The 21,442-nt window shown below is 46.8% G+C and overlaps 1 protein-coding gene across 1 annotated transcript; it reads left to right on the top strand.

Moving 5' to 3' along the window:
- The first annotated feature begins 4,708 nt into the window (after nucleotides 1-4,708).
- LOC122383607 (homeobox protein aristaless-like 3) lies at nucleotides 4,709-19,360 on the top strand. Its single transcript, XM_043370201.1, has 3 exons — nucleotides 4,709-5,203; nucleotides 16,071-16,285; nucleotides 18,432-19,360. Exons 1-3 carry the CDS (start codon nucleotides 4,735-4,737, stop codon nucleotides 18,627-18,629), a joined length of 882 nt encoding a protein of 293 aa, XP_043226136.1. The 5' UTR covers nucleotides 4,709-4,734; the 3' UTR covers nucleotides 18,630-19,360.
- Nucleotides 19,361-21,442: the final 2,082 nt, after the last annotated feature.

Below are 21,442 nucleotides of genomic sequence, written 5' to 3'. Positions count from 1 at the left end.
CCGTGTGAAAATTATATTCATCGTCAGTATGACCTTATATAGTTATATAGTCAAAATCTTATATAGGAGCTGACGATAAACCAATGACATGGATTATATGATTCGAGTAGATCCTGCACCCTAAACAACATTTGAAACCACGTCAATAAGTGCCATAAAACTATGAATTGTGACGTGCTTACACATAAACATCACAAAAAAAGAATTTATGTGAGTTGAAACAGGTGAAACGTTATGATTTACATATAGTTGACAAGAAATGTGTGAGGCTTTATGATAGGTATGGTATCACTGGATCTATAATAAAACATTATGTAGACTCGGGTCTATGATCCCAAGGTATCTCTCGATAAATTAAATAGCTGGATATATGATCTATTGGATCCGAGATCAGGATCCCTGGGATCAGATCCCGATACATTTTCTCGGATCCATGCACATGTTTGGTTTGCAGTGCCCGAGCACCCACAGTTCCATACAAATTTATCCAATGGTGATGATGTAACTGCGTTCGTGACAACTGACAGAAAGGCGGTTCAGCTTTTAATTGAACGTTTCAGTGAATTGTTTATATAAATCAATGCCATTGAGCTGTAATTGCGGATAGGGATGAGAAGTCACGCCTTGCCTACGTGGAAAGCTCTTCATGTTTAATCTTGCAGAGGCCGGCATCGGCGGCATGTATATGCAGTGCCGCAGGCACCTATCGCCTCGCTGCAACAATAAACCGTCGCTGGAGGGGCAACCCCGGTCCCCCGACCACTCTCCCCCCGTCCGCCCTCCCCTCCCCCAGCACCGACGGCAGAGCGGGGCTGCTGAGAGCCGCGGCGGCGACAGCGCCACACCGACGGCGTCAAATTAACGTGTCAGCCCCACCGGCCTCTTCAGACAAATCCCAGCGCCCTCGGATAATGAGCGCGTTATGGCGATGAATAGAGGGCATTTTGCCAGAGTGCCCTCGGGCCATTTGGCTGTCAGCCCAAAGATCACACTCGCGCCAGGAGGCAGACAATGGGCTCTGACTGGGTTGTGCGCAGCCAGAGCGGATTTCACGCCGCAATTAATTAAATGCGACCTCTTGTGGTGATGGCTGTGGCTGGTGCGTCATGCTTGGCATCACAAATAATTTCAGCAGTTGCGTCATTCGGGATATAGAAACTTGCGCTGAGCTTGTGTACTTCAACTAAACGTCTGAGTGAACGATTGTATGATTGTCAGGCCCAGTTCAATAAACGCCTCATGGCAAACATCGGTGCCTAACCGCGACGCCAATTATACGGACACCAGTAGCGGCAGCTGCGGTAATCCTTCGGGCCCGACCGGCTTTATCGGCTCAAGGTGAAAACAGATCACGTCTATCCGCGCACAAAGATGCCCATCACAGACACACAGCCGGCTGACTGAAGAATTTTTCCACGGATTAGCTCCGTCGTCGGCTGATCCGGTATTACAGTGATCCGGACTTGTATTTGGCATTGTGTGCTCACGTCGGCGCCTGTAGGCTGGGGAGGGAGGGAGGGTGGGGAGGGGAAGGGGAGGGAGGGTGGTCAGGGGAGCGGGGCACGCCGGAGGCCCTGTCTGACAGACTGGGCAGTGGTTTGGCCTTGGACCGGCCCCAGACGCCGCCCACGGGCCGGTTTTGCAGCGGGGTTTCCCCGCATTGCAGCGAAGTGGTGCCACCATCAGCAGACGAGGGCATGGATGACGTATCGATGAAGTGTTGGGGTTCATGCCTGAACACGTTTGTTTGATCGCTCTGTGAATCAGGTCAAATGACAATAATGTTGGAGGGACACACAGCGACAGTGGTTGGCCGACAAAGCTCACAGGCTTGTTCAGCAGCAGTGGCGAAGGAGGCTTTTTATGCTTCCACATGTTTGTTCTGTGCTTTTTTGGCGAATATCGCGCTACCGTTCACTTCTTATCACTCCGTATGTCAGCCAAACATAACTATTCCGTACATGTTGCGAAAATTGCAAATGCAAACCTTTCAAGGTCAGCTCATTAAGTGACCTCACCTAAATGAAGTAAATGTTCGCCGTAGCCACGCTGACTGAACGGTTGCTCTGAGACTAACGATTGAGGCTAAACCTCGCCCGTATTGGTGTTTTGCCAGCCGCAAACGTATAAAGGGGAGGGTGGAGGTCCGTTGGACCCTTATGGTCTTCGGGATCGGGGGAGAATTGAGGCGTGATGCTCTTTGATCAGGGTAGTTTTCGAAGCCAGTGCTTTCTTTGGCCCCCGCATGGCGCAACGACCAAGACGTGGCGGAGCACCCTGATCGCCGATTATTTCATAGGTAGGTATTAGATATCTATGGGCTACTTACCGAAAATGAATAAGGTGCTGTCTGCATGATTTTGGCGACTTTTCCAGTGCTGCTTACCACTCGTCACTACGCAGCACGCAAACTAGGAGTCGAAATTTGACCCTCGCCCGTATTGATGTTTTGCCAGCCGCGAACGCATAGGGGAGGGGGTCCGTTGGACCCCCTTGCCGTTCGGCCCATGATCGAGCTAGTGCTTCGAAAAAAAAAAACGAGCGTGCTGCCCGTGACGAGAGGAGGCCGATGGTACCCAAGTTTAAGGTCCTAGGTCATTGGTTAACCTTCCAGGTCAGGTCAATGAGCCAGAAGTCGGGAAAATCGCGGGACCTGTCAGAACTTTGTTAAGTGAGGTTGTTATTTTTTTCGGGGCGCTTATAACGAATTTCATTTTAGTTCTTATCACAGATGATGTCTTCATGCATTTAGGCCATGTCAGGTCAGGACAGGTCAGGTCAACCAGTAGGCGTCCTGCCAGGTATTCGTAGTAGGCGTCAACCATCACTGACAACTTCGTCACATGTTACGAAGGCACCAAAACTTCTTCGTAAATGTTGAAAATTGACATGGCTGCTAAATTCGAAATCAGCTCCAACTAGAGATGTCAATAGGATACCAACTTTTTGGTATACCGATACCAAACCGATACCAACTTGGCATTTGGTATTTCAATCCTAATGTACCTACTTGGTATTTTGTTGGTATTATGAACCCTCACTTATGTATAAGAGGCTGAGAAATTGGTTAAAAGTTGGTATTTCCCTCATGTTATGAAGTTGGTTCGGTATCGGTATTTCTTTACGGTTTATGTTGGTATTTGGTTTGGTATCGGTATTCAGATTTTCTGTAATTGACATCACTAGCTCCAACAACTAGCATAGAAACATTTAAAACTCGAAAAAGTGAACCAAGATCATCAAAGGTCATTGACCTGACCTGACCTTCACGTGACCTTTACACTCACCATTATGCATGGGAAAAACATCATTTCACGTGTTTGAGAGTTTAAAAACACAAACAGACTACAAACGTGCGGATAATGTGAGCCGACATACGCCGAAGCGCGATTCCGGCCAAACGTGGTCTCGAGAAATAGGCCACAGGTCAAAGGTCATTTGGGTCAGGGTCATTAAATTTTTGGGTATTTGTAAAATTGATAAACTCGAGGGTACTGAAAATTTCGTTGCAACTGCAGCCGCTTTTTGCGCGAGTCATTTGCGAAAACCGAGAGGGTGGGGATTGGGGAGTCCGTTCGACCTCCCCCCCCCTCCCTATGAGTGCGAGGGTTAATAAGTTGATGCAAGGCAATGACAATAAAACTGGCAAAAATAACTGCAGCAACGTATGAGCAGATACGAAAGGTGACACGAAAGTAATTTGAACGGCCCTGTGCAATAACAAAAGAACACAATTGCAGTGTGCATGCAGATCCGGCTGAGACCGGCGTCGACTCAACACTTCGCACGCAGATATTCACGCGAGCCAGGCGCCGAGGAAGCTATTGGCGTGGCCACTCGCCTCGGCGTTCTTCTCCTGGACTATACAGCCGCTTTACATAATGGATACTCGTAAGCCGTAATCGCCACGCTTTATGTGGGAGGCTTTTGATGTCAATACATACATACGTCAAACATACATACATATATACATGCATACATACATACATGTATGTATGCATTCCTTGGTCAGTTCCTGCTTCATTGGCTGGCCTCTCCGTGCATCGTCATGTGGCCATTTCCCGATCATCCAACAGGCAACAACCTTCGGCGCGTCCAGGTAGGTGCCATGGGCCAGGCTAAACAGTCGTTGCATGCTGCGCCGCCCCTACAGACTACGCCCCTCGAGCAGGTGTAGAGCTTGACAAGAATGGCACAGAGTGTGCTGAACTGGCCCGTTGGTCACCTCACCTGCAACTCATCATGGTTGCGATGGACGGTGCCGCGTCGGGGAAAATAGATTTTACACTGCTTAAATGCCCAAAATTGCCTGATGGATCCCATTACCATCGCCGATTCGTTGCAATGGTAACTAACGGCAGTATCTACGAGCTAATGGGCATATGGAAAGTGTAGCCTCTCATTTGTTAGTGTGACCACCGTCCGCCTATTGAGCTTGCATCTCGTAAATATTCAAGTATAGCGTTTGGTTAGGGTGCAAACGATACTCCCGCTTAGCGACTTCAGCTCCATTTGTGCGGATATTTGTGGATATCGGGAAAGCCATCTATCTAAGCTCCGATAATTGAACCAGAGGGGATCATCGCCTCTTAGCTCGGCTCAGTGATAGCTAGAGGCAACAAAGAGAGCGGATTCGGCTGTGAGTTCGGCTGGGGACAGCCTCTGCGCCCACATCTCGGCGGTGCGTCCGTCAAATCCGTGTGGGAGCTCATCCAGCGGCGGACACCGCCCTCGATGGACGCCCATTGGTCGACGCACCGACTGGCGCCGCCCCAGAACTGCGTGCCGTCGGCGGCCTCCCGGGTCGACGCACACTCGCGCCGCAGCCACGTCCGCCGCGCTGCAGCCATGGTGGAGAGCGGCGACGTTCCTCGCGGCGTGTCGCTGTCACCGCCGGCCGGCCTGACGGCCTACCGCGCCTCGCCGCCGAGCCTGCCGCCGCCGCCGCCGCCTCCTCCGCTGCTGTTTGCCCACCCGTGTCTGTACCCGGCCCTGCCGTACCTCGGCGGGCCGCTGTATCCGCTCCCGGGCCTGCTGCGGGGCCGTTCGCTGCCACCGCCGGCCCCCTCCAGTCCGCCGCGCCGAGCCGACAACCCGTTCAGCATGGACGTCATTCTGGGCCGGCGGCCGGCGCCGGAGACGGCAGACGGCGCGGCGCCCCTGCACGGCCTCGGCCGGCTGCAGCTGCACGCCGAGCTGTTCGGTGAGTCCGAGAGCTGCGAGAGGAGCTGCTGAATGTCTGGTGGGAGGGACGGCGGAAGGTCTGGTGGGACGGGCTGCTGCAAAACTGCAAAACTGGTAAAAAACTGCAGCTGCTGCAAAACTGGTAAAACTAAGCCGGATTTATGTAGAAAACTGATGCCTTTGCGAAAAAAAAATGCTGAATTTTGTTTAGTGAAGTCCGTCTTGAATATTGAGTAGATCTAACTGAACGCGTTTTATTTTTTCAAACGTGTTTGGCACCTATAGCCATTTTTACGACGGCCATATGGTACACATTTGGTACACATTTAGTCAGATTTTGTGCAAATTTGGTCAAATTAGGTTCGGTGTGTTTCTTCGAAGCTATTAGCTAGGGTTGCGCCAATTGCTTATATGCCTTCTTTGTCATACTTCCAGTAAAATGCCTTTTGGGCAAAGAACGAGAGGGCCAGAGAGTGAGCCCTGCAATTGCGGAAGGGCAAGAGGGTGCTTCCAACTGGTTTCTGCACGGCACTTACCGGTCACTAGTGGTGCGCCAACTTTCGAGGCAATTGGTCCAGCCGCAACTGAGATCTGGTAATGGTTCCTACACGTGCGCACGTGCAGTAGCACCCAGGGTTGTATACCAATCAAGTCGATTGAATTGATTGATTTGTTTCAACGCATATTTTGAGTTGATTGGATTGAGTCGATTGATTTTTCGAGATGACTGGTTGACTGACTCGTTTGACTTTAGCGACTGGTTGACTGATTTGATTCCCGAAAATTAGAGTGACTCGTATGATTGAGTCGATTGAATGGAAAGTTCAAATAAGTTTTAGTTGATGAAAAATAATGACACCAACTGATGACATCAAAGATCACAAAACTACACTGAAAACTGCTTGTCAATTGTCATCACAACTGCAATATGGGGTAGATGGCCAAATAAAGAACAGGGCCTAAACATGAACAGCCAACTTTGACTTTCAACTGCAATAACTCATAACTGCTCCAATCCTGATTCCTGGTGATAGAACCTGGCGATGCACCTACCTAGGTACCTTTCTGCACTCAGCAGGAAACGTTTTTTTTTAATCCAGATGATAAAGTGCAAGGCCCTATATACTAATAAAGTGTGATTAATTAATAATTCACATCTCCACATCTCCTCAGAAACAACCCACTGAACTCTATAAATATCTGAAACCCCTACAAAAATAACTGAAACAAAAGCGCCGTTTTCGTCTCGCTAATTACGTTTACGTATGCCCATTAATAGCTAATTTGCTGCATTGTTTAAATTGCAGCAGAACGTTTGTTGATCCTTTTCTCCTGAGAGCCTAAGCATAACATATTTAATATATTTCGTTTTTTTAAATATTTTACCGAATATTATTAAGTGGTTTTATTCCAAATGAAATAATAATTAAAACGAAATTGGTGTTGTACAACCGATTTATTTTATGATGATCTACCATAGTACATGATAATCAATGACATCATCTTACAAAAAAAATCAAAACACGTAGAATAAGGATTTATAAAAGCTTAGCATACTTATTGGCAAAACGTTTTCTTTTATTCACAGTCGCACCGTGCCGTTTTCGCGTTTTAATTTTCTTTATTCCTACTGCCTTTGTCCTTATCTTATCCTGTGGTTCCAGAGTCCCTGTCCTCTCCATTTCCTTTTAAATATTTTTTTTAATCCTCATCCTTATCCCCCAGTCCTAACAGTTTCAAATTGTATTGCAATTAAATGTTTTGAATTCTTCACATAGGTACCTAACATTGACATGCCACGTCCAGAGTCGTGGACCGCTAAATACTTCAAATCTCTTCCTTCCCAATCTGACAACATCCCACGCCTCAAATGGGTGAAAAGTGAAAACAGGGCGCCGGAGGGCATATTAGTCACGTGACATTTGGAGCTTATCCCCCCTCCAAGGGCCTTCAAGATGCTAAATGTCACGTGTGAATTTCACGAACCTTGACCAAAACGCCCCAGGCGCCCTGTTTTCACCGTCGTCCCTCAAATGCACATTGTGTGGAAAGATTTTTTCAGGCTGCCCGTCAGTCTCTGTCTAACTGAAACCGTCACATGCAGGTAAGATATTTATTTCTATTTCCCTATGGTTAATATGTTATTGATGCATATTATCCATTAAAATAGACGTGGTGTAGGGTAAATTGTCCAAATCACGAACACTGCCAAAATCCGAGCAGCCAACTTTCAACCGGAATATCTGATACTTAGTGTAAATGGAGTTGGAATATGGCCAAAATTAAATTGACAACCTTTAGGTGAAAGGTGGTGATTTGGGTTAAGGGGCGAGTCAACTACTGGGTTATTTTGCACCCATTAAATGAAACTTCTGCTCCAATTCTACCCATTGAACCTCAATACCATGATCCACCTGTCCATCACTAGGTATACATCCTTATTACATAGAAACTTTGAATGGCATGGCAATTTATTATTTTAAATGACAATATTTTTATGTTTCTTCTGTGGGTAGGTAGGTAGGTAGGTAGGTACACCAGACTGCTATGGACACTTTTCCAAGTTGGTGGGGCAAAAAACCTAATGTATGTGTTGGTTTGAGTCGTTTGATTGAGTTGATTGATTCCTTTCATTGTCGCGTTTGAGTCGATTGAATCAATTCCCGAAAACTGCTCTGACTTGATTGATTTGATTGGTTTCCCAAATTTGTCGTGATTGAATTGATTGCTATTGATTGAGTCGTATACAACCCTGGTAGCACCCCAACCGTAACGCATCGTGATGCATTGACTGGTGCAGGTGCCTGCCTAGCCAAGTTTCAGCTAAATCGCCCCGGTACTTGCGGAGTTATTGTAATGGGAACAAATTTGACACCTCTTCTTTTTGCATTTTGCGCGTGCAGGGGGGGTGGCCCACATACATCGAGAGTATCCGATGTTTGGTAAAAGGGATGCAACTACCCTACAAAAATCACCACAAGTCAATCACCCAAGCGGTTGCCGAGAAAAAGCCTCTCAAAAGCGTTAATTCTGCAAAACAGCTTGAACGCCCTTGGAGATTCACGTGGCACGTGACACAGCGGTCACATAGATGCATCAAGAGAAGTCAATTACAGGGTAGAAGGGATGAGTACCCGACAAAAAAAGACCGCATGTCAATCGGCCCAGCAGTTACTACGTTATAAGCCTCTCAAAGGCCGGGTCGGGCCGGGCCGCTCATACCGAGTTTCCCGTTATATTGAGAAAAAAAAAACTTGCTTCGCGCTCGCTCATAATCAATCGACTAAAGCACTGACATGAATTCATAGCTTAAAGATATTTGCCGTAAAAGAGTTTTGGTACAGATTTGGTCAAATTAACCCGCGCCCCGTAGGGGGGGGGCCGAAACGGCCCCCCCTGTCCTTTTCGGTCGATATCTCCTAAACGGCTGGAGATATCGCCACCAAACTTTCAGGACCCCTCCGGGCATCAATTTTACACATTGTGACCAAAAATTTTTCCAGAGGCTATGATAGGTTGGCCACAAATGACGTCAGAGTGACGTCATGTTCTGTCATTTTCGACCGAAAAAAGACCTTTGCGAGAAGACCTGTCAGGACTACAGCTTTGAAGATACAGAAAAATGATCAAGACATAAAAGGTGTAGAATTGACAGGGCTACAAAAATGTTTTCTCGAATTTTTGAAATTTTTGAGTTTTGACCCCCAAAAATAAAAAAGCATTTTTTTGGATATATTCGCCAAAAAATCCAAAAAGTTTTTTGAGTTTCGAAAAAACCGGAATATATGTGATAGCGCCTACCGTCTTCTATCTACATACCGAATTTCAGATCGATACCTCGTTTTTTGGCCAAGTTATAGCCAAAAAACTGTTCAAAAATGATGACGTCAAATTTTCAAACTCAATTTTTGGCAATTCTAGACCTCGTAGAGCAAAACGAAGACCACCATTAGATTCCCCGTGACGAGCTGCATCGAATCAATACCCATTTATGCAAAAATATCAACTTTGAAATTTGACCTAATTTGACCTGACCTTGACCTGACCTTCACCAAAACGTGACCTAGGCTGGCTCCAAAGGCTGCCTAACCCACATAATCGCATTTGTCATGTAAAATGGACCATAAAACATGTATCACACGACACATTCATATTGTGACCCCCGGTGACCTGACCTCGCTGTGACCTGACCTGGTATCAGTGACCTCAGATAGCAAAGTATGTGTTTGACGAACAATGTACCATCGATAGTTTTCAATAAATTACCAATTTACTCGCTTTCACAGCACATTTCTTGAATTGCCTGTGAACGGTGAAAATCTGACCTTTGACCTGACCTGTGACGTCATCGGTTTGACCTAGGTCAATGAAATTTGGTCACAAGGTAGTTCCCGGGTGGGGCTATCGAACGCCGTTTGAATTTTGAAAATCGGCCGGTAACTTTCCGAGATCTTAGGGGGGGGGCCGAAACGGCCCCCCCCCCCCTACGGGTGGTAGGGTCCGCCGGTAGCCCTACGGGGCGCGGGTTAAGTGCATTCGCCAGATTTAGCCCGTCTTGATGGCAGCTATTTACAAGTCTTTGATAAAGTTATTTCTATTTGGTATAAGGTGACCTAAAGCATTTGAAACAAAGTTTTACCTCCGTGTTTGATAACTAAGTAGAAGTGATTTGATTCCCATGTCGAAAAGGGACAGCAGCAGCAGCGGTGTGCGGCTGGATCTAATTGACAAGGAAGAGATCGGTTTGTCTGGTGTGCTACTAGCTGATAAGTTGTAACGCCTTCGCATGTCCTGGTTCTTTGGACTAGGCCTTTTCGGTCTAAAAAGACCACTTCAAAAAGACCACAAAGACCTGACTCAGGTGCGCCGTCTCAGTTTGGTCTGTACCGAGGTACGGGTACAGGCCTGCTATGCAGCGGTATACAGACCCAGACCGAGGTACAGACTAGAGATGCCACTTTTGAACCCGCGAACCCGCTTTCTGCGGGTTTTCAAAACCCGCAGGGTTTTTGGCGGGTTCGAGAAGCAAAACTTGTCAAGTGGCGGGTATTTGGCGGTCAGACTTAAGAACCTATAAATTTATTTTTTTAGATGCAAAACACAATGTCAAGTGCATTTGCTCAGGTTAACAATACAATATTCATCAAAACAACTTTTAAAACAGAACCAAATATAAAAATATATCAAGGTAGCACATTTCAAATGCAAAACTGAAAACAACCAGCAATAGCATCCACAGTCTAGCAATGACCAAACCAGGGTACAAGCAACAAACTACAAAGCATAAGTAAATGCTGATGAAAGCATTCCATAAAACATAAAAGAACCTGAAAGCAAACTTATAGGAAGCTGAACTGAAGTCTATGTGCAGTGTGCACTAGATATACATTATGGAAGAACCCAGACTTAAATGAGATGTTGAAAATCAGAGCAAATGCCACATGTTACTTTATTTGCGTCTGGTCGGCATAAAAAAGTGCTATCAGGCTATCAGCTAAACAAAATTTGATGCAATGCAAATTCATTAATTACCTATCCTACTCTATGTTCTGCCCCACCCTATATTTCGAAAATAACACCAATTACCCTTACAAAAATCAAAATATTGACTGGCATGCGGCCCAAACATAACGCAATACAAAACTGGCGCACTTCCGACATTCTGACAAGGATTGGCATTTGACTGCGTCAATTCTTGGTCTCTGAGGCGAAGGAAAGCTGACATTGATGACGCAATAATAATTTTGCAATCAATTTTTCTGTTTTGGTTTTTGAATACCTCAAAATAGCAGTTATACATGTTACAAAACCAGTAGCTGGTCGCATTTATTTCTTTTGTCTTTTTACTTGTCATTTGTATGCCGAGAGATGACCAGCCGGAGAGCATTACCAAGACCATCTTTAAAATTATTACAATTTATTTAGTATTTACTGTCTCTTTATCTTTTAACAGGTGATTAACTCTGAATTGTAAAACTTTAGTTGTTGTGTAAAATAACTATCAAAATGGCACATGAATATGCATTATACAACGGTGTTTTCGCAACAAGTTCGCACTAACTACGGCTGCAATAATTTAGTCGCTGTAACATTCCTTGCAATCAGCTGTTGGTGACGCTTCTGACGCATGTTTCCAGAAACGCGTGGTTCATTGGTGGTTAGTTGGTTTTTGCTGGGATTTTGCATGATTTGTTTTATGTGTAGATCGACTGGATACTCATTATTCAACGTGTCACTATTTATTTTCAACTGGAAATCGCATATCTTTTTTATATCAACATTCATTTTGATAGCAATATCATTCTAGAAGCCTAATATTGAGAGGGAGCTAGAGTGAAATTTTGATCCTCAGCCAATGCTGAGGGGTAAGGTGAGAGAAAGATTTCACTGAACTCTTTTCAGAAAGGAATTTCAAATGTAGGGGAGAGCGGGGTGAGTTGTATCATGGACAAGTAGTATCAGAGCGAATTTCGCCAAAACTATCCGCCAGATCGCAGACTTGACGCCACTGTTCGGGACGCCGCGTTGCGCGCCGTCTTTCCGTGTTGTGCCGTCAACAAGAGTGGACGCGTTTTCGGGCGAGTAACGAAAATGTGTTTTGATGGGTCCTTAGTAAGAAATGCGTTCTTTAGGAAATATATGTTTTTGGCTTTTATATGTTGAGAGCTTTCTATTGTTTTACCACTATAAGTGAGAGTCAACATTGCTCTTAATCACAACATAATTCGTTTCGCGCAACGAAACATGGCGTATAGCGTTTCATAGACCTTCTCTTGAAATGACGCACTTGGACAAGTTGTATCAGAGTGTGGTGGGGAATGTTGTATCAGTGCTACTACAACAGTGATGTCAGTGATATCAGTGATATCAGTGATATCAGTGATAGCAGTGATACTACAGTGATACGGTGATAATACATTTAGTTTCGGACAAACAGATCGCGTTATGCGCTTATATTGAAGAAATGGTTCAATGATTTTGCTATAGGGTCATCCGTACCCTTCAGCGACACCAAGAAATCGTTGATCTGCTGGCTGGAGCTGGACGTCGCTATTCAGGATACTTTTCTTGTTCTCTGGACTGTGTAGAAGTGTATATACAACGTCACACTTTCTAATCATAAACCGTTGATACATCTTTACCCACCGTGCGGTACAACTTACCTCACTAGTGAGGCGAATTGTATCAATTGAAGTGGTCCCATTTAAAGCGAGGTGTAGGCAAGATAAGAAACCTTAGCGTAACGCGCAGGAGAGTGTATGTAGACAAACGTTGAAGCTTTCCTTTGGTATAGCAACGGTCATTCTCCTTGTTAAATCTAAGGAGAAATTTGACCTAGAGTAAAAACTGATACAACTCACCTCGTTCTCCCCTATTGATGCATTATTCATTTTCCACTATCCAGTGTGCACTTCCTGAGGACTTAGCATAGAAATTTCAAGTCCTTACTATTTGTTTGGCTGCCTTTTTCTGCACAGCAATGAAGCAAGTAAGGTTTATATAGCTCTAGCATTGACCCAGCTGTATTTTTTTTCTTGCAAAAGCAGGTTTTTAAGATTGCGGGTTTTTTGCGGGTTCGGCTCAGCCAAAATCAGCTTGCGGGTAGTTGTGGTTGGGCAAGGGGTAGCTGCGGGGCGGGGCGGGTAATGAAATTGCAAATTTGTGGCATCTCTAGTACAGACCCGGTATACCGAGGCATACGGACCTACAGACCAGGGTTTATCGGAGTGAAGACCCCGCGCGGAAATCGGTCACATAGCCGTTTCAACGGTCATCAAACACTGACACGGAGGGGCAGGCTCTGACCGGAATCTCCCTCGCTGGTTGTCAGGATGGACAGTAGGAAAAGAAAAACAGTGCGGCACATGCAAGAGTGAATTTAGCACGAAGCGTAGGTACTCGTAGCATTCAGCACAACGTTACGGTTATTATGCGCATTAGTTAGGTATATCATGCGTAATATTATGCGTATTAGTTAGTGCCTAGTTACCTACATACCCTCATCAAGCATAAGCCGATAAATAAGTTAATCAATTCGTAGAAATGGATGATCAAGAGCTCAATGTTCCGATATTTACATTTTATAACGAGTACTTTCCCTATGCCCGTTTTTCCCCGCAACTTTTTCTGCACACTTTGCGTGGGTAGTCGTGGAATGTCCTTTGCAATGCCGTTCGTATTCGATTCGAAACCAGCATAGTTCGATTTTCGCTACGTTCGATCATGTTATCAATATTCCTTCAACATGCGCAGTGAAGCACTGACATGATTCAGAGAACTAGCCGCAGTGGAAGATTGCCCCCCCCCCCCAAGATTTAATTTAATAGGAACCCAAAAGAAAAAATGGACCGTTGCTGGGGGTTGTGTAGAATTCTATTACTTGTTAATTTCACGATTTCAATAGTCAATGCCTATCTGCAATGTCAAATGGGATCAAACGGGACCAACTTTGCCAGATGAGGGTCTATTTTGTGTTTACACGACCATGCCTCAAAAAGTTACCGGTCGATTTTCTTATTTCTTTCACTACATATATGACGGCCAATACATTTCGTAGTATAGATTGAGAATCTCTAGTTAATCCAGCCATGATCAAATGGCACTTAGAACTCTGCTAAGAGTAACCGAAGGTTTGTTGTCAATAGTTAAAACACTATTCTTTAGAATTGTGTTTTTCTATTGAAAAACAAATCTGAGTTCCCTGACAATTTGGCAAAAGCTGCCTGAGATCAGTACAACTTGATGCTCTTGAAAACGGCTGGTCCAAATATTCTGATTTTTTCAGGATTTCTAGTGGGCCAGGTGATCTACGTTCTGGTATGGGTCTCCCCTCCGCGGACCATCTGGTGCACGTGCCACGTGACTTTAAAAATTCCCGTGTTAAGCCAATGGGGAAAATGAAAAAATGCGTTCCACGGCAGATTGCTCGAAAACGATCCAAACGACCCCCCATTTTCTTACATGCAGATCAACCACCATTCGGTGCACTACCCATGGGTATGTCGCAAAGTGGCCGGAAAAGTCCAGAACCACGTGCCACGTGCCGTTGAAAATGACCCTGCACACCGGAAATTGGGACTTTTGGTCATTTCGGCGCACCCATGATGCATACTATGGCGTGGGTGACCAAACAATGGGTGTCATCCGGTCGGCAACTGTTTAAGGTGTCGTCCAGTGGGCCAAAGTGGTAGTTTCAAACTTTTGGGATCCACCACTCTGGGGATTCTTTTTGACAATATACTTACGTTTCTTGGCGCAATGTTCATTCCACCCAGCCGGTCGTCAATGCGTTAGATGACCCAAATGACGATTGACCTGAAGGAAGTTGGGGGCGAGGAACACGCACGTGCCATCCGTTTTTTACTCGGGCGCTTTCATCTAGGAGATTTTTGCAGATACGTCAATGCGTTAGATGACCCAAATGACGATTGACCTGAAGGAAGTTGGGGGCGAGGAACACGCACGTGCCATCCGTTTTTTAATCGAGCGCTTTCATCTAGGAGATTTTTGCAGATATCTTTTTGATTTGTGAAAATGACCAGCCTAGCGGTATGCCAGCCGCTGATAAATTATTATCTTGCTGCGGCCGGGCGCTTATTTGCGGTGTTTGCGTTTGGCGGCTGGCGGGCGACTTTTAGTCGTTTTCGGTTAGCAGTTAGCGTCGGTGCGGTGCGGGCGGTTTTATTTTTTTCGGCGTTTCGGCGTTTTTTTCTGTGTGGTTTGCGGCGGTCGGGTGATTTTTTGCCGTTTGCGTTGGCTTTTCGGGCGTGCGTTTTACACGTTTTGCGGTGTTTACGTTTTGCGGCGGGCGGGCGTTTTGTGTTTTTTGCGGTGTTTGTCTTTGGCGGCGGGCGGGCGGGCGGGCGGGCGATGCGGGCGGTTTTCTTCTTTTTTTTGCGTCGTTTGCGGTGTTAAATTTGTTTGCGGTTGGCGGGCGGTTTTATTGTTTTGCGGCGTTTTTGCGTTTTTTATTTGCGGTTTGCGGCGGGCGGGCGTTTGTTTATTTTTTGCGACGTTTGCGTTGGCGTTTCGGGCGTGCGTTTTGCGCGTTTTGCGGTGTTTGCGTTTTCCGGCGGGCGGGCGTTTTTCACAATTCAAAGTCCAAACCTTCGGGCCACAGCGCTCCTCGAAAAGCGCTGCCCTCGAGTAAGATGTCTTCCGGTTGAGACGGGTAACAGTCGACGCGGGAAGCGATTCCTTCACAATGTTGCGTTTACTTACACACTCGTAACTCATAATGTTACCGGCTGGTTTTCGCATTTCTTTCACCATAAGATTGCCTGTATACGAGTATTTCTTAGTCTTCACAGAGATATTAGCGCGACCCGGTCCCGATCATTAGCAGCGGTAAGCAGAGCATTGAGCAATGCAGACGGAATTGTCCGGCGCCGGCAGCGAGAATCGGACGGCGCCGGCCGCCGCGCCGCCGCTCCGGCGGGATTTTTCTTTTTACACTTCTATCGCTAAAAACGTTTTAGATCTATTTATTGCTTTCATGGCAAGATGCGCAATTCAATTTTAGGCAGATACTGTAAATATGGTGTTAAAAGGATGGTTACGGCGTGAGGTTTTTGCGAAAAACATTAGAGGTGCCGCGATATTGCCCCTCCCCTTTCCACTGTGCATGTTATTCGATTATTACAGAGGACGACCTAAAGCATTTACGCACGGCTCAAATTGCGTTTTTATCAGTTTTCCCCAGTGTATCCCTTTTATCATGTAGCATATTTTACTCGTAAGCTAAACCCTCGCATGTCGGTATATGCAATCCATTAATTTAGGTCAGGACTCAGGAGCAATGGAAATTAGCCACAAGTGCAGCTATAGCCAGTCCGTTGAGACCTCATTCCACTCGAGGTCCTAACTGCCGATTCTGACGTCGCCAGGCCTCCCGCGACCGATGTGCTCGGGCTTCTCCTGCGTGCCCATGACTTCACGCTCGATGTCGTCGCCAACTAAGAGGAAGCGGCGTCACCGGACCATCTTCACCGAGGAGCAGCTGGAGCGCCTGGAGGAGACGTTCGAGAAGACCCACTATCCGGACGTACTGCTGCGCGAGCAGCTGGCGATGAAGGTCGACCTCAAGGAAGAGCGCGTCGAGGTAGGTAGTGGGTACGCATTCGGACTCTGCGGGCACAGGCCTTAACGAATACTGAGCACTGAGTGTTGGTCTGAAGGAGGAGTGGGTTGAGGTGGGACTTATAACTAGTTTAACGCACTTCTGATAAACATCCTTAATTAATTCCACGGTTTCAATTTTGCAGTCTTGATTGGGCAATACGGCGCCTAGCTACGTCTCGCATTTTTTGTTTTACTTTTACACGGAAAGATAGGAGCGTGCAGGCTAAGAAAGTACCGTAGGTATACCCAATCGAATGCCTATTTTTATTTTAGAAATCATGTTACTAGAAAACCAGTAGTTATCCACAGTAAATACTTTGCAGGCTAAGCAGTGGGCTAAGAATACGATGGAGTTGTGAAATAGCTTACTTACCTTATGTGTTTATGTACAGCCCTCTGCAAACTGCGTCAGGTATTCTTTTTTTCTATAGAACCGAGCATAAGGTGAATAGGTAGGTACTATGTTATCGGTCACTCGAAAATCGTAACAGCAAGACGCGCGAGACTCCACACCTTAGATTGGCATTATCATCGTATTCATTTTCCATCCAGTTTGGCAACAATGAACCCCAAAAGTTAATATTTACCCCCAAAATAAACTTTTGCATTTTGTTGCCATACAAGGCGCATACTTTGTTAAGTGATACACCCAATCGAAGGAGTGGAGCATGACGCATCTATGTATTTGCAGTGAGTTCCGACCGACTGATAACATAGCCTTTGAATTATTATCGGTTTTGTCGAAAAAAGTATTTCTAACACGCAGTCTGCTGAGGGCTGCACTTTTTGAATCTCTGGTTCAAACTTTGTTTGCCTCCAAGAAATTGCTGCCCAATCTCGGCGTGCGCGGCGTAGGCGTAGCTGTGGTGATGTGGTCTGTTCCCGGCGCGTGCCGATGCCAAGGGCGCGCGCCGTCCTTAGTTGCACAGCTCAGCCCCGGTCCCGGCCGCAGTGCCGTCCTTAGTTGCACAATATACTTATACCGTTCAGTCTCGGCCGCGGCCGCTGCTCCGTCCCGTCCCTGGCTGCAGGGCCCCGCGTCTGGGCGGTGTAGCCGCCGCCGGGGCCGACCGCCCTCCAGCTACCGCGAGAGGATCATCTCGCTGAGCAGATGGCTCGCTCCCACCGGCGGCCGCCGATCTAAATTTTTAATCTTGTCAAAATATCGTCCTGTTATCAAGCCAAACACTATTAGCTTTCTAAACGGCTAAAAGAATATGATGAGTCAACGCTGCCGGCAACGGCGCTCTTCAGGAGAATAGCGGACGACGCCGGCGTCAGATCAATGCAGGCTAGTGAGAACCCAACAAGGTCTTGCCATTAGAAAACGCGGCTCGCCAAGGGGTGCTAAGGGGATTCGAATGGCATGCGATATGGTCGTCACTGCCGCCCTGATGTCGCAAGTGAAGGGCTCTGGACCGCTCGGCTGGCGCCGCGCCGAGCAGGAAAATTGGCTAAAACCGTCTCGTGTCTGTCTGATAAACACATTCGGCCGAGCGGGCGTGGGCGTGGGTCCCCGTGCGATGGATAAGACGAGTAGCCGGGCTTAACAGGTCGTTGTGGCAGCGTTATTGGCTGTTCAAACTTCAAACCTACCTGCAGTAGGTACTCGAACGAAAATAGACCTAGAACTAAAGTGCACAGCTTGTAAATGTTTGCTTCACATGTATGTTCACGAACGGAAAATACCGTGACTATTATCAAAGCGTTAGCAATGTCCAGTGCAGCTCAGTTGGGTACATTGATAGGCTATCGTCTAGGTAAGCATCGGAAAACGTTGGCATTTACAATGGTAACTGACAAGGAAGGTGTTTGAGGTAATAAAACTCTTAGTGCAGTTGTGCACACATTTGGATGCAAACTTCTTATTTCAATGCATATTGCATAGTTATTCAGGAAAAATAAGAGATTTCTCAGCAGAAAAACTTTTGCTATATTATATTCCCATGAATATTCAATCAGAATATATTGAAATATAATTCGTAGCAGGTAAATCAGCCAAACCTTTTGAAAAACAGTTTCTAATTTTATCAGATCATTATATCCCAAATGGAGGGATTGATACATTGCTCTCAGACCGAAGCCGTCAGCACAGCAATGACGAGTACCGCGCCTGTTTCTCTCAGGTTTGGTTCAAAAATCGGCGTGCCAAGTGGCGGAAACACCGCCGAGAGGAGCAGGAATCGCGGCGGGACGCGCCGCCCCCTCCCGGAGGCTCCGAAGGCGACCCTGTCGGTGGTCCGCCGCTCGGAGGCTCGCAGGGCGCTGAGGACATCCGCACGGACACCGACCACCAGCTGGAGGAGCCGCTGCAGGTGGACTGAGGAGCCGCTGCAGGTGGACTGAGTAGCCGCTGCAGGTGGACTGAGGAGCCGCTGCAGGTGGACTGAGGGCCGCTGCAGGTGGACTGAGGGCCGCTGCAGGTGGACCGAGGACTTCGAGTATGGACTGAGGGACGCTGCAGGTGGACTGAGGAGCCGCTGCAGGTGGACTGAGGAGCCGCTGCAGGTGGACCGAGGACTTCGAGTATGGACTGAGGACTATGTGTATGGACCTATGGACTGGGAGAGTGGGTTTAGGACTCGATGAGGGTGGACTGAATTATTGAGTGAACCGAAGAACGGCTTTCCATCATGCATTGGCTAGACGAATCTCTTGTGTGGCCAGCGGTTGCGTGAGATCAACTCGCAGTATTAGGTAGGTGCAGTGGTATAATAGTGACTCGGAACACGTGAGTATAGTGCCGGGGATATCATTTGTTACATAGGCTGATGGAAAGGAGTTGCGTTGGGATGCGGATTCCTTTGAGTACCTCTGTATAGACAGTCACGCACTGTTCACTGATAATAGTGAGTATTTGAGTAATTACTTATCAATGTCAGCAGGACGCAGGTCAACTACCGATGTCAGGCAACTGCTTGAAGCACACCTGCTGCGCGTGGCTATGTAGGTTGATAGATTCCATCTGTACCTGTTGAAAAGAAACGTTCCATTTCAGGTGAACAATGTAATCGTGAGTAATAGTGACGTCGAATTCAGAAACGAGCAGTTGACCTAGCTCTACATATGTGTGTAACATTCATTTGCTCACATTCCGTTATGTCCTGCATGTTTTTGGCAATGCAGTTCTTTTTTATTTTTATATTTTTGCGTTTTGTCCGTTCGTGAAAGCTGCGTATTTGAAGTGTTTTGTCAAGGTATGTGCCTGCAAAAGCTCATACCGACATCTCAGGTAAAACGTACCTATGCTCCTGCTGTGTTACGCTTGACGATTTTGTGCTAGAGGAGACAGCCGACTTATGATGGAGGTCGGTCGTGCATACGGCCTTTTTTATTCATCTTACTTATTCCACGTCTTTAAAGCATTTCTTGAAAGTAAACCACCGACGATTTATGAATAGAAATGTTTTTAATTTCTTTATTTGCATTTGCTCCTCCCCCGGACTACACCCAATGCAAGCGACATACTTCTGCATGCAGGCGACTCTATTAACATTGTGCAATAATATATGCTAGATCTGATGCCTAGGTGTTTTACTGGTTATTATTCAACCCCGGCCAGAACACACTCGTAGTCAGTGTCTGCGCCTATCTCATATAGGTAGAGAACGGACATCAGCCGTGTTTTCCCAAAGGATCTATTCGGTAAACCGTGACCGGACATTCACATGCATCATGAATGATCCTTTCTATAGATTGCTGCAAACAACGACCACCTGTGGCCTTACGACAACGACTGAAGCGAAAATGACATGTTAGTTCAAATGCACAATATTTTATCTCCTTAAGTTGAACCAGAGGCGGATCCAAGGGAGGGGGGTCACATGGGTCATGCCCCCTTGGGGTCCGGGGGCACAACCGGCCTATCAGGGGCACCACAGGCTCGCCAGAGGCACCACGGGCCTGTCAGGGGCACCACATGCTTGTCAGGGGCACCACAGTCCTGTCAGAGCCCAGGGGCACCAGCTGCCTGCCAGGGGCACCACCACAGGCCTGTCAGGCATCATCGGTGGCGGTGCCCCTGCTTTCCAGTAGAGGCACCACCGGCCTCGCAGAGGCACTACGGGCACAAACCTGTCAGGGGCACCTGCGGCCTAGCAGGGGCACCACAGTCCCGCCAGGGCCCAGGTGCCAAAAATAAAGAAAAAATAAAAACAAACAAAGACTGAAAATAGGGCACCACCGAAATAATGTGGCCGAAATCCGTTGACTTTTCAATTTTGGGTATATGTAGATAAGGGCACAGGGTGATCATTTAAGAATGAAATAAAACTAACGGTAATTACGAAGATGTGTTAACCCTCGCCGGCACAGGCCATTTTGTGTCCTTCGACGGCACAAGGGGGGGGGGGTGGTATGTACGACCCCCCCCCCCTCGCGTTTGGCCCCTGATCGAGCTAGAGCTTCGCGGAAAAAACGAGCGTGTTGCCCGTCACGAGAGGAAGCCGATGATACCCAATTTTAAGGTCCTAGGTCATCGGGCGACCTTCCAGGTCAGGTCAATGACCCGAAAACCGGGAAAATCGGGACCTGTTAGAAAGTCCTAAAGTGTGGCTGTTATGTGGTTTTCCGGGGTGCTGATCACGAATATCGTGTTAGTTTTGATCAGAGATGATGTCTTGAAGCATTTAGACCAGGTCGGGACAGGTCAGGTCAGGTCAACCGGTAGGGGTTGTGACGGGTATTCGTAATACGTGTCAACCGCCTCTGACAGCTTCGTAACATGTTACGAAGGCACCAAAACTACTTCGTAAATGTTCAAATGGTTGCTAAATTCGAATTCAGCTCCAAAAACTAGCCTAGAAACATGTAAAACTCGAAAAAGTGAACCGAGGTCACCCGAGGTCACCAAAGATCATTGACCTGACCTGACCTTCAGGTGACCTTGACACCCACCCTGATGTATGGGAGCAACATCAAATCACATGTTTGAACGTTTGAAACCACGAAAAGCTTGCAAACGCGCGGCTAATGCGAGCCGACATGCGCCGAATCGCGATTCCGGCCAAACATGGTCTCGGAAAAGAGGTCACAGGTCAAAGGTCATTTGGGTCAGGGTCATGAAATTTTCAGGGTAGGTGTAAAATTGATCAATGCAAGGGTACTGAAAGTTTCGTCACGATCGGCCGCTTTTTAC

Source organism: Amphibalanus amphitrite, unplaced genomic scaffold (genome assembly GCF_019059575.1).
Source record: "Amphibalanus amphitrite isolate SeventyFive unplaced genomic scaffold, NRLGWU_Aamphi_draft 000169F_arrow, whole genome shotgun sequence".
Taxonomy (NCBI): domain Eukaryota; kingdom Metazoa; phylum Arthropoda; class Thecostraca; order Balanomorpha; family Balanidae; genus Amphibalanus; species Amphibalanus amphitrite.
This window is presented reverse-complemented; position numbering and strand designations above follow the sequence as displayed.

Coding starts and splice junctions, on each gene's coding strand:
- LOC122383607 (XM_043370201.1), top strand. CDS start 4,735: ATGGACGCCCATTGGTCGACGCACCGACTGGCGCCGCCCCAGAACTGC. Junction 5,204..16,070: donor GCTGCACGCCGAGCTGTTCG/GTGAGTCCGAGA, acceptor TGACGTCGCCAG/GCCTCCCGCGACCGATGTGC. Junction 16,286..18,431: donor TCAAGGAAGAGCGCGTCGAG/GTAGGTAGTGGG, acceptor TGTTTCTCTCAG/GTTTGGTTCAAAAATCGGCG.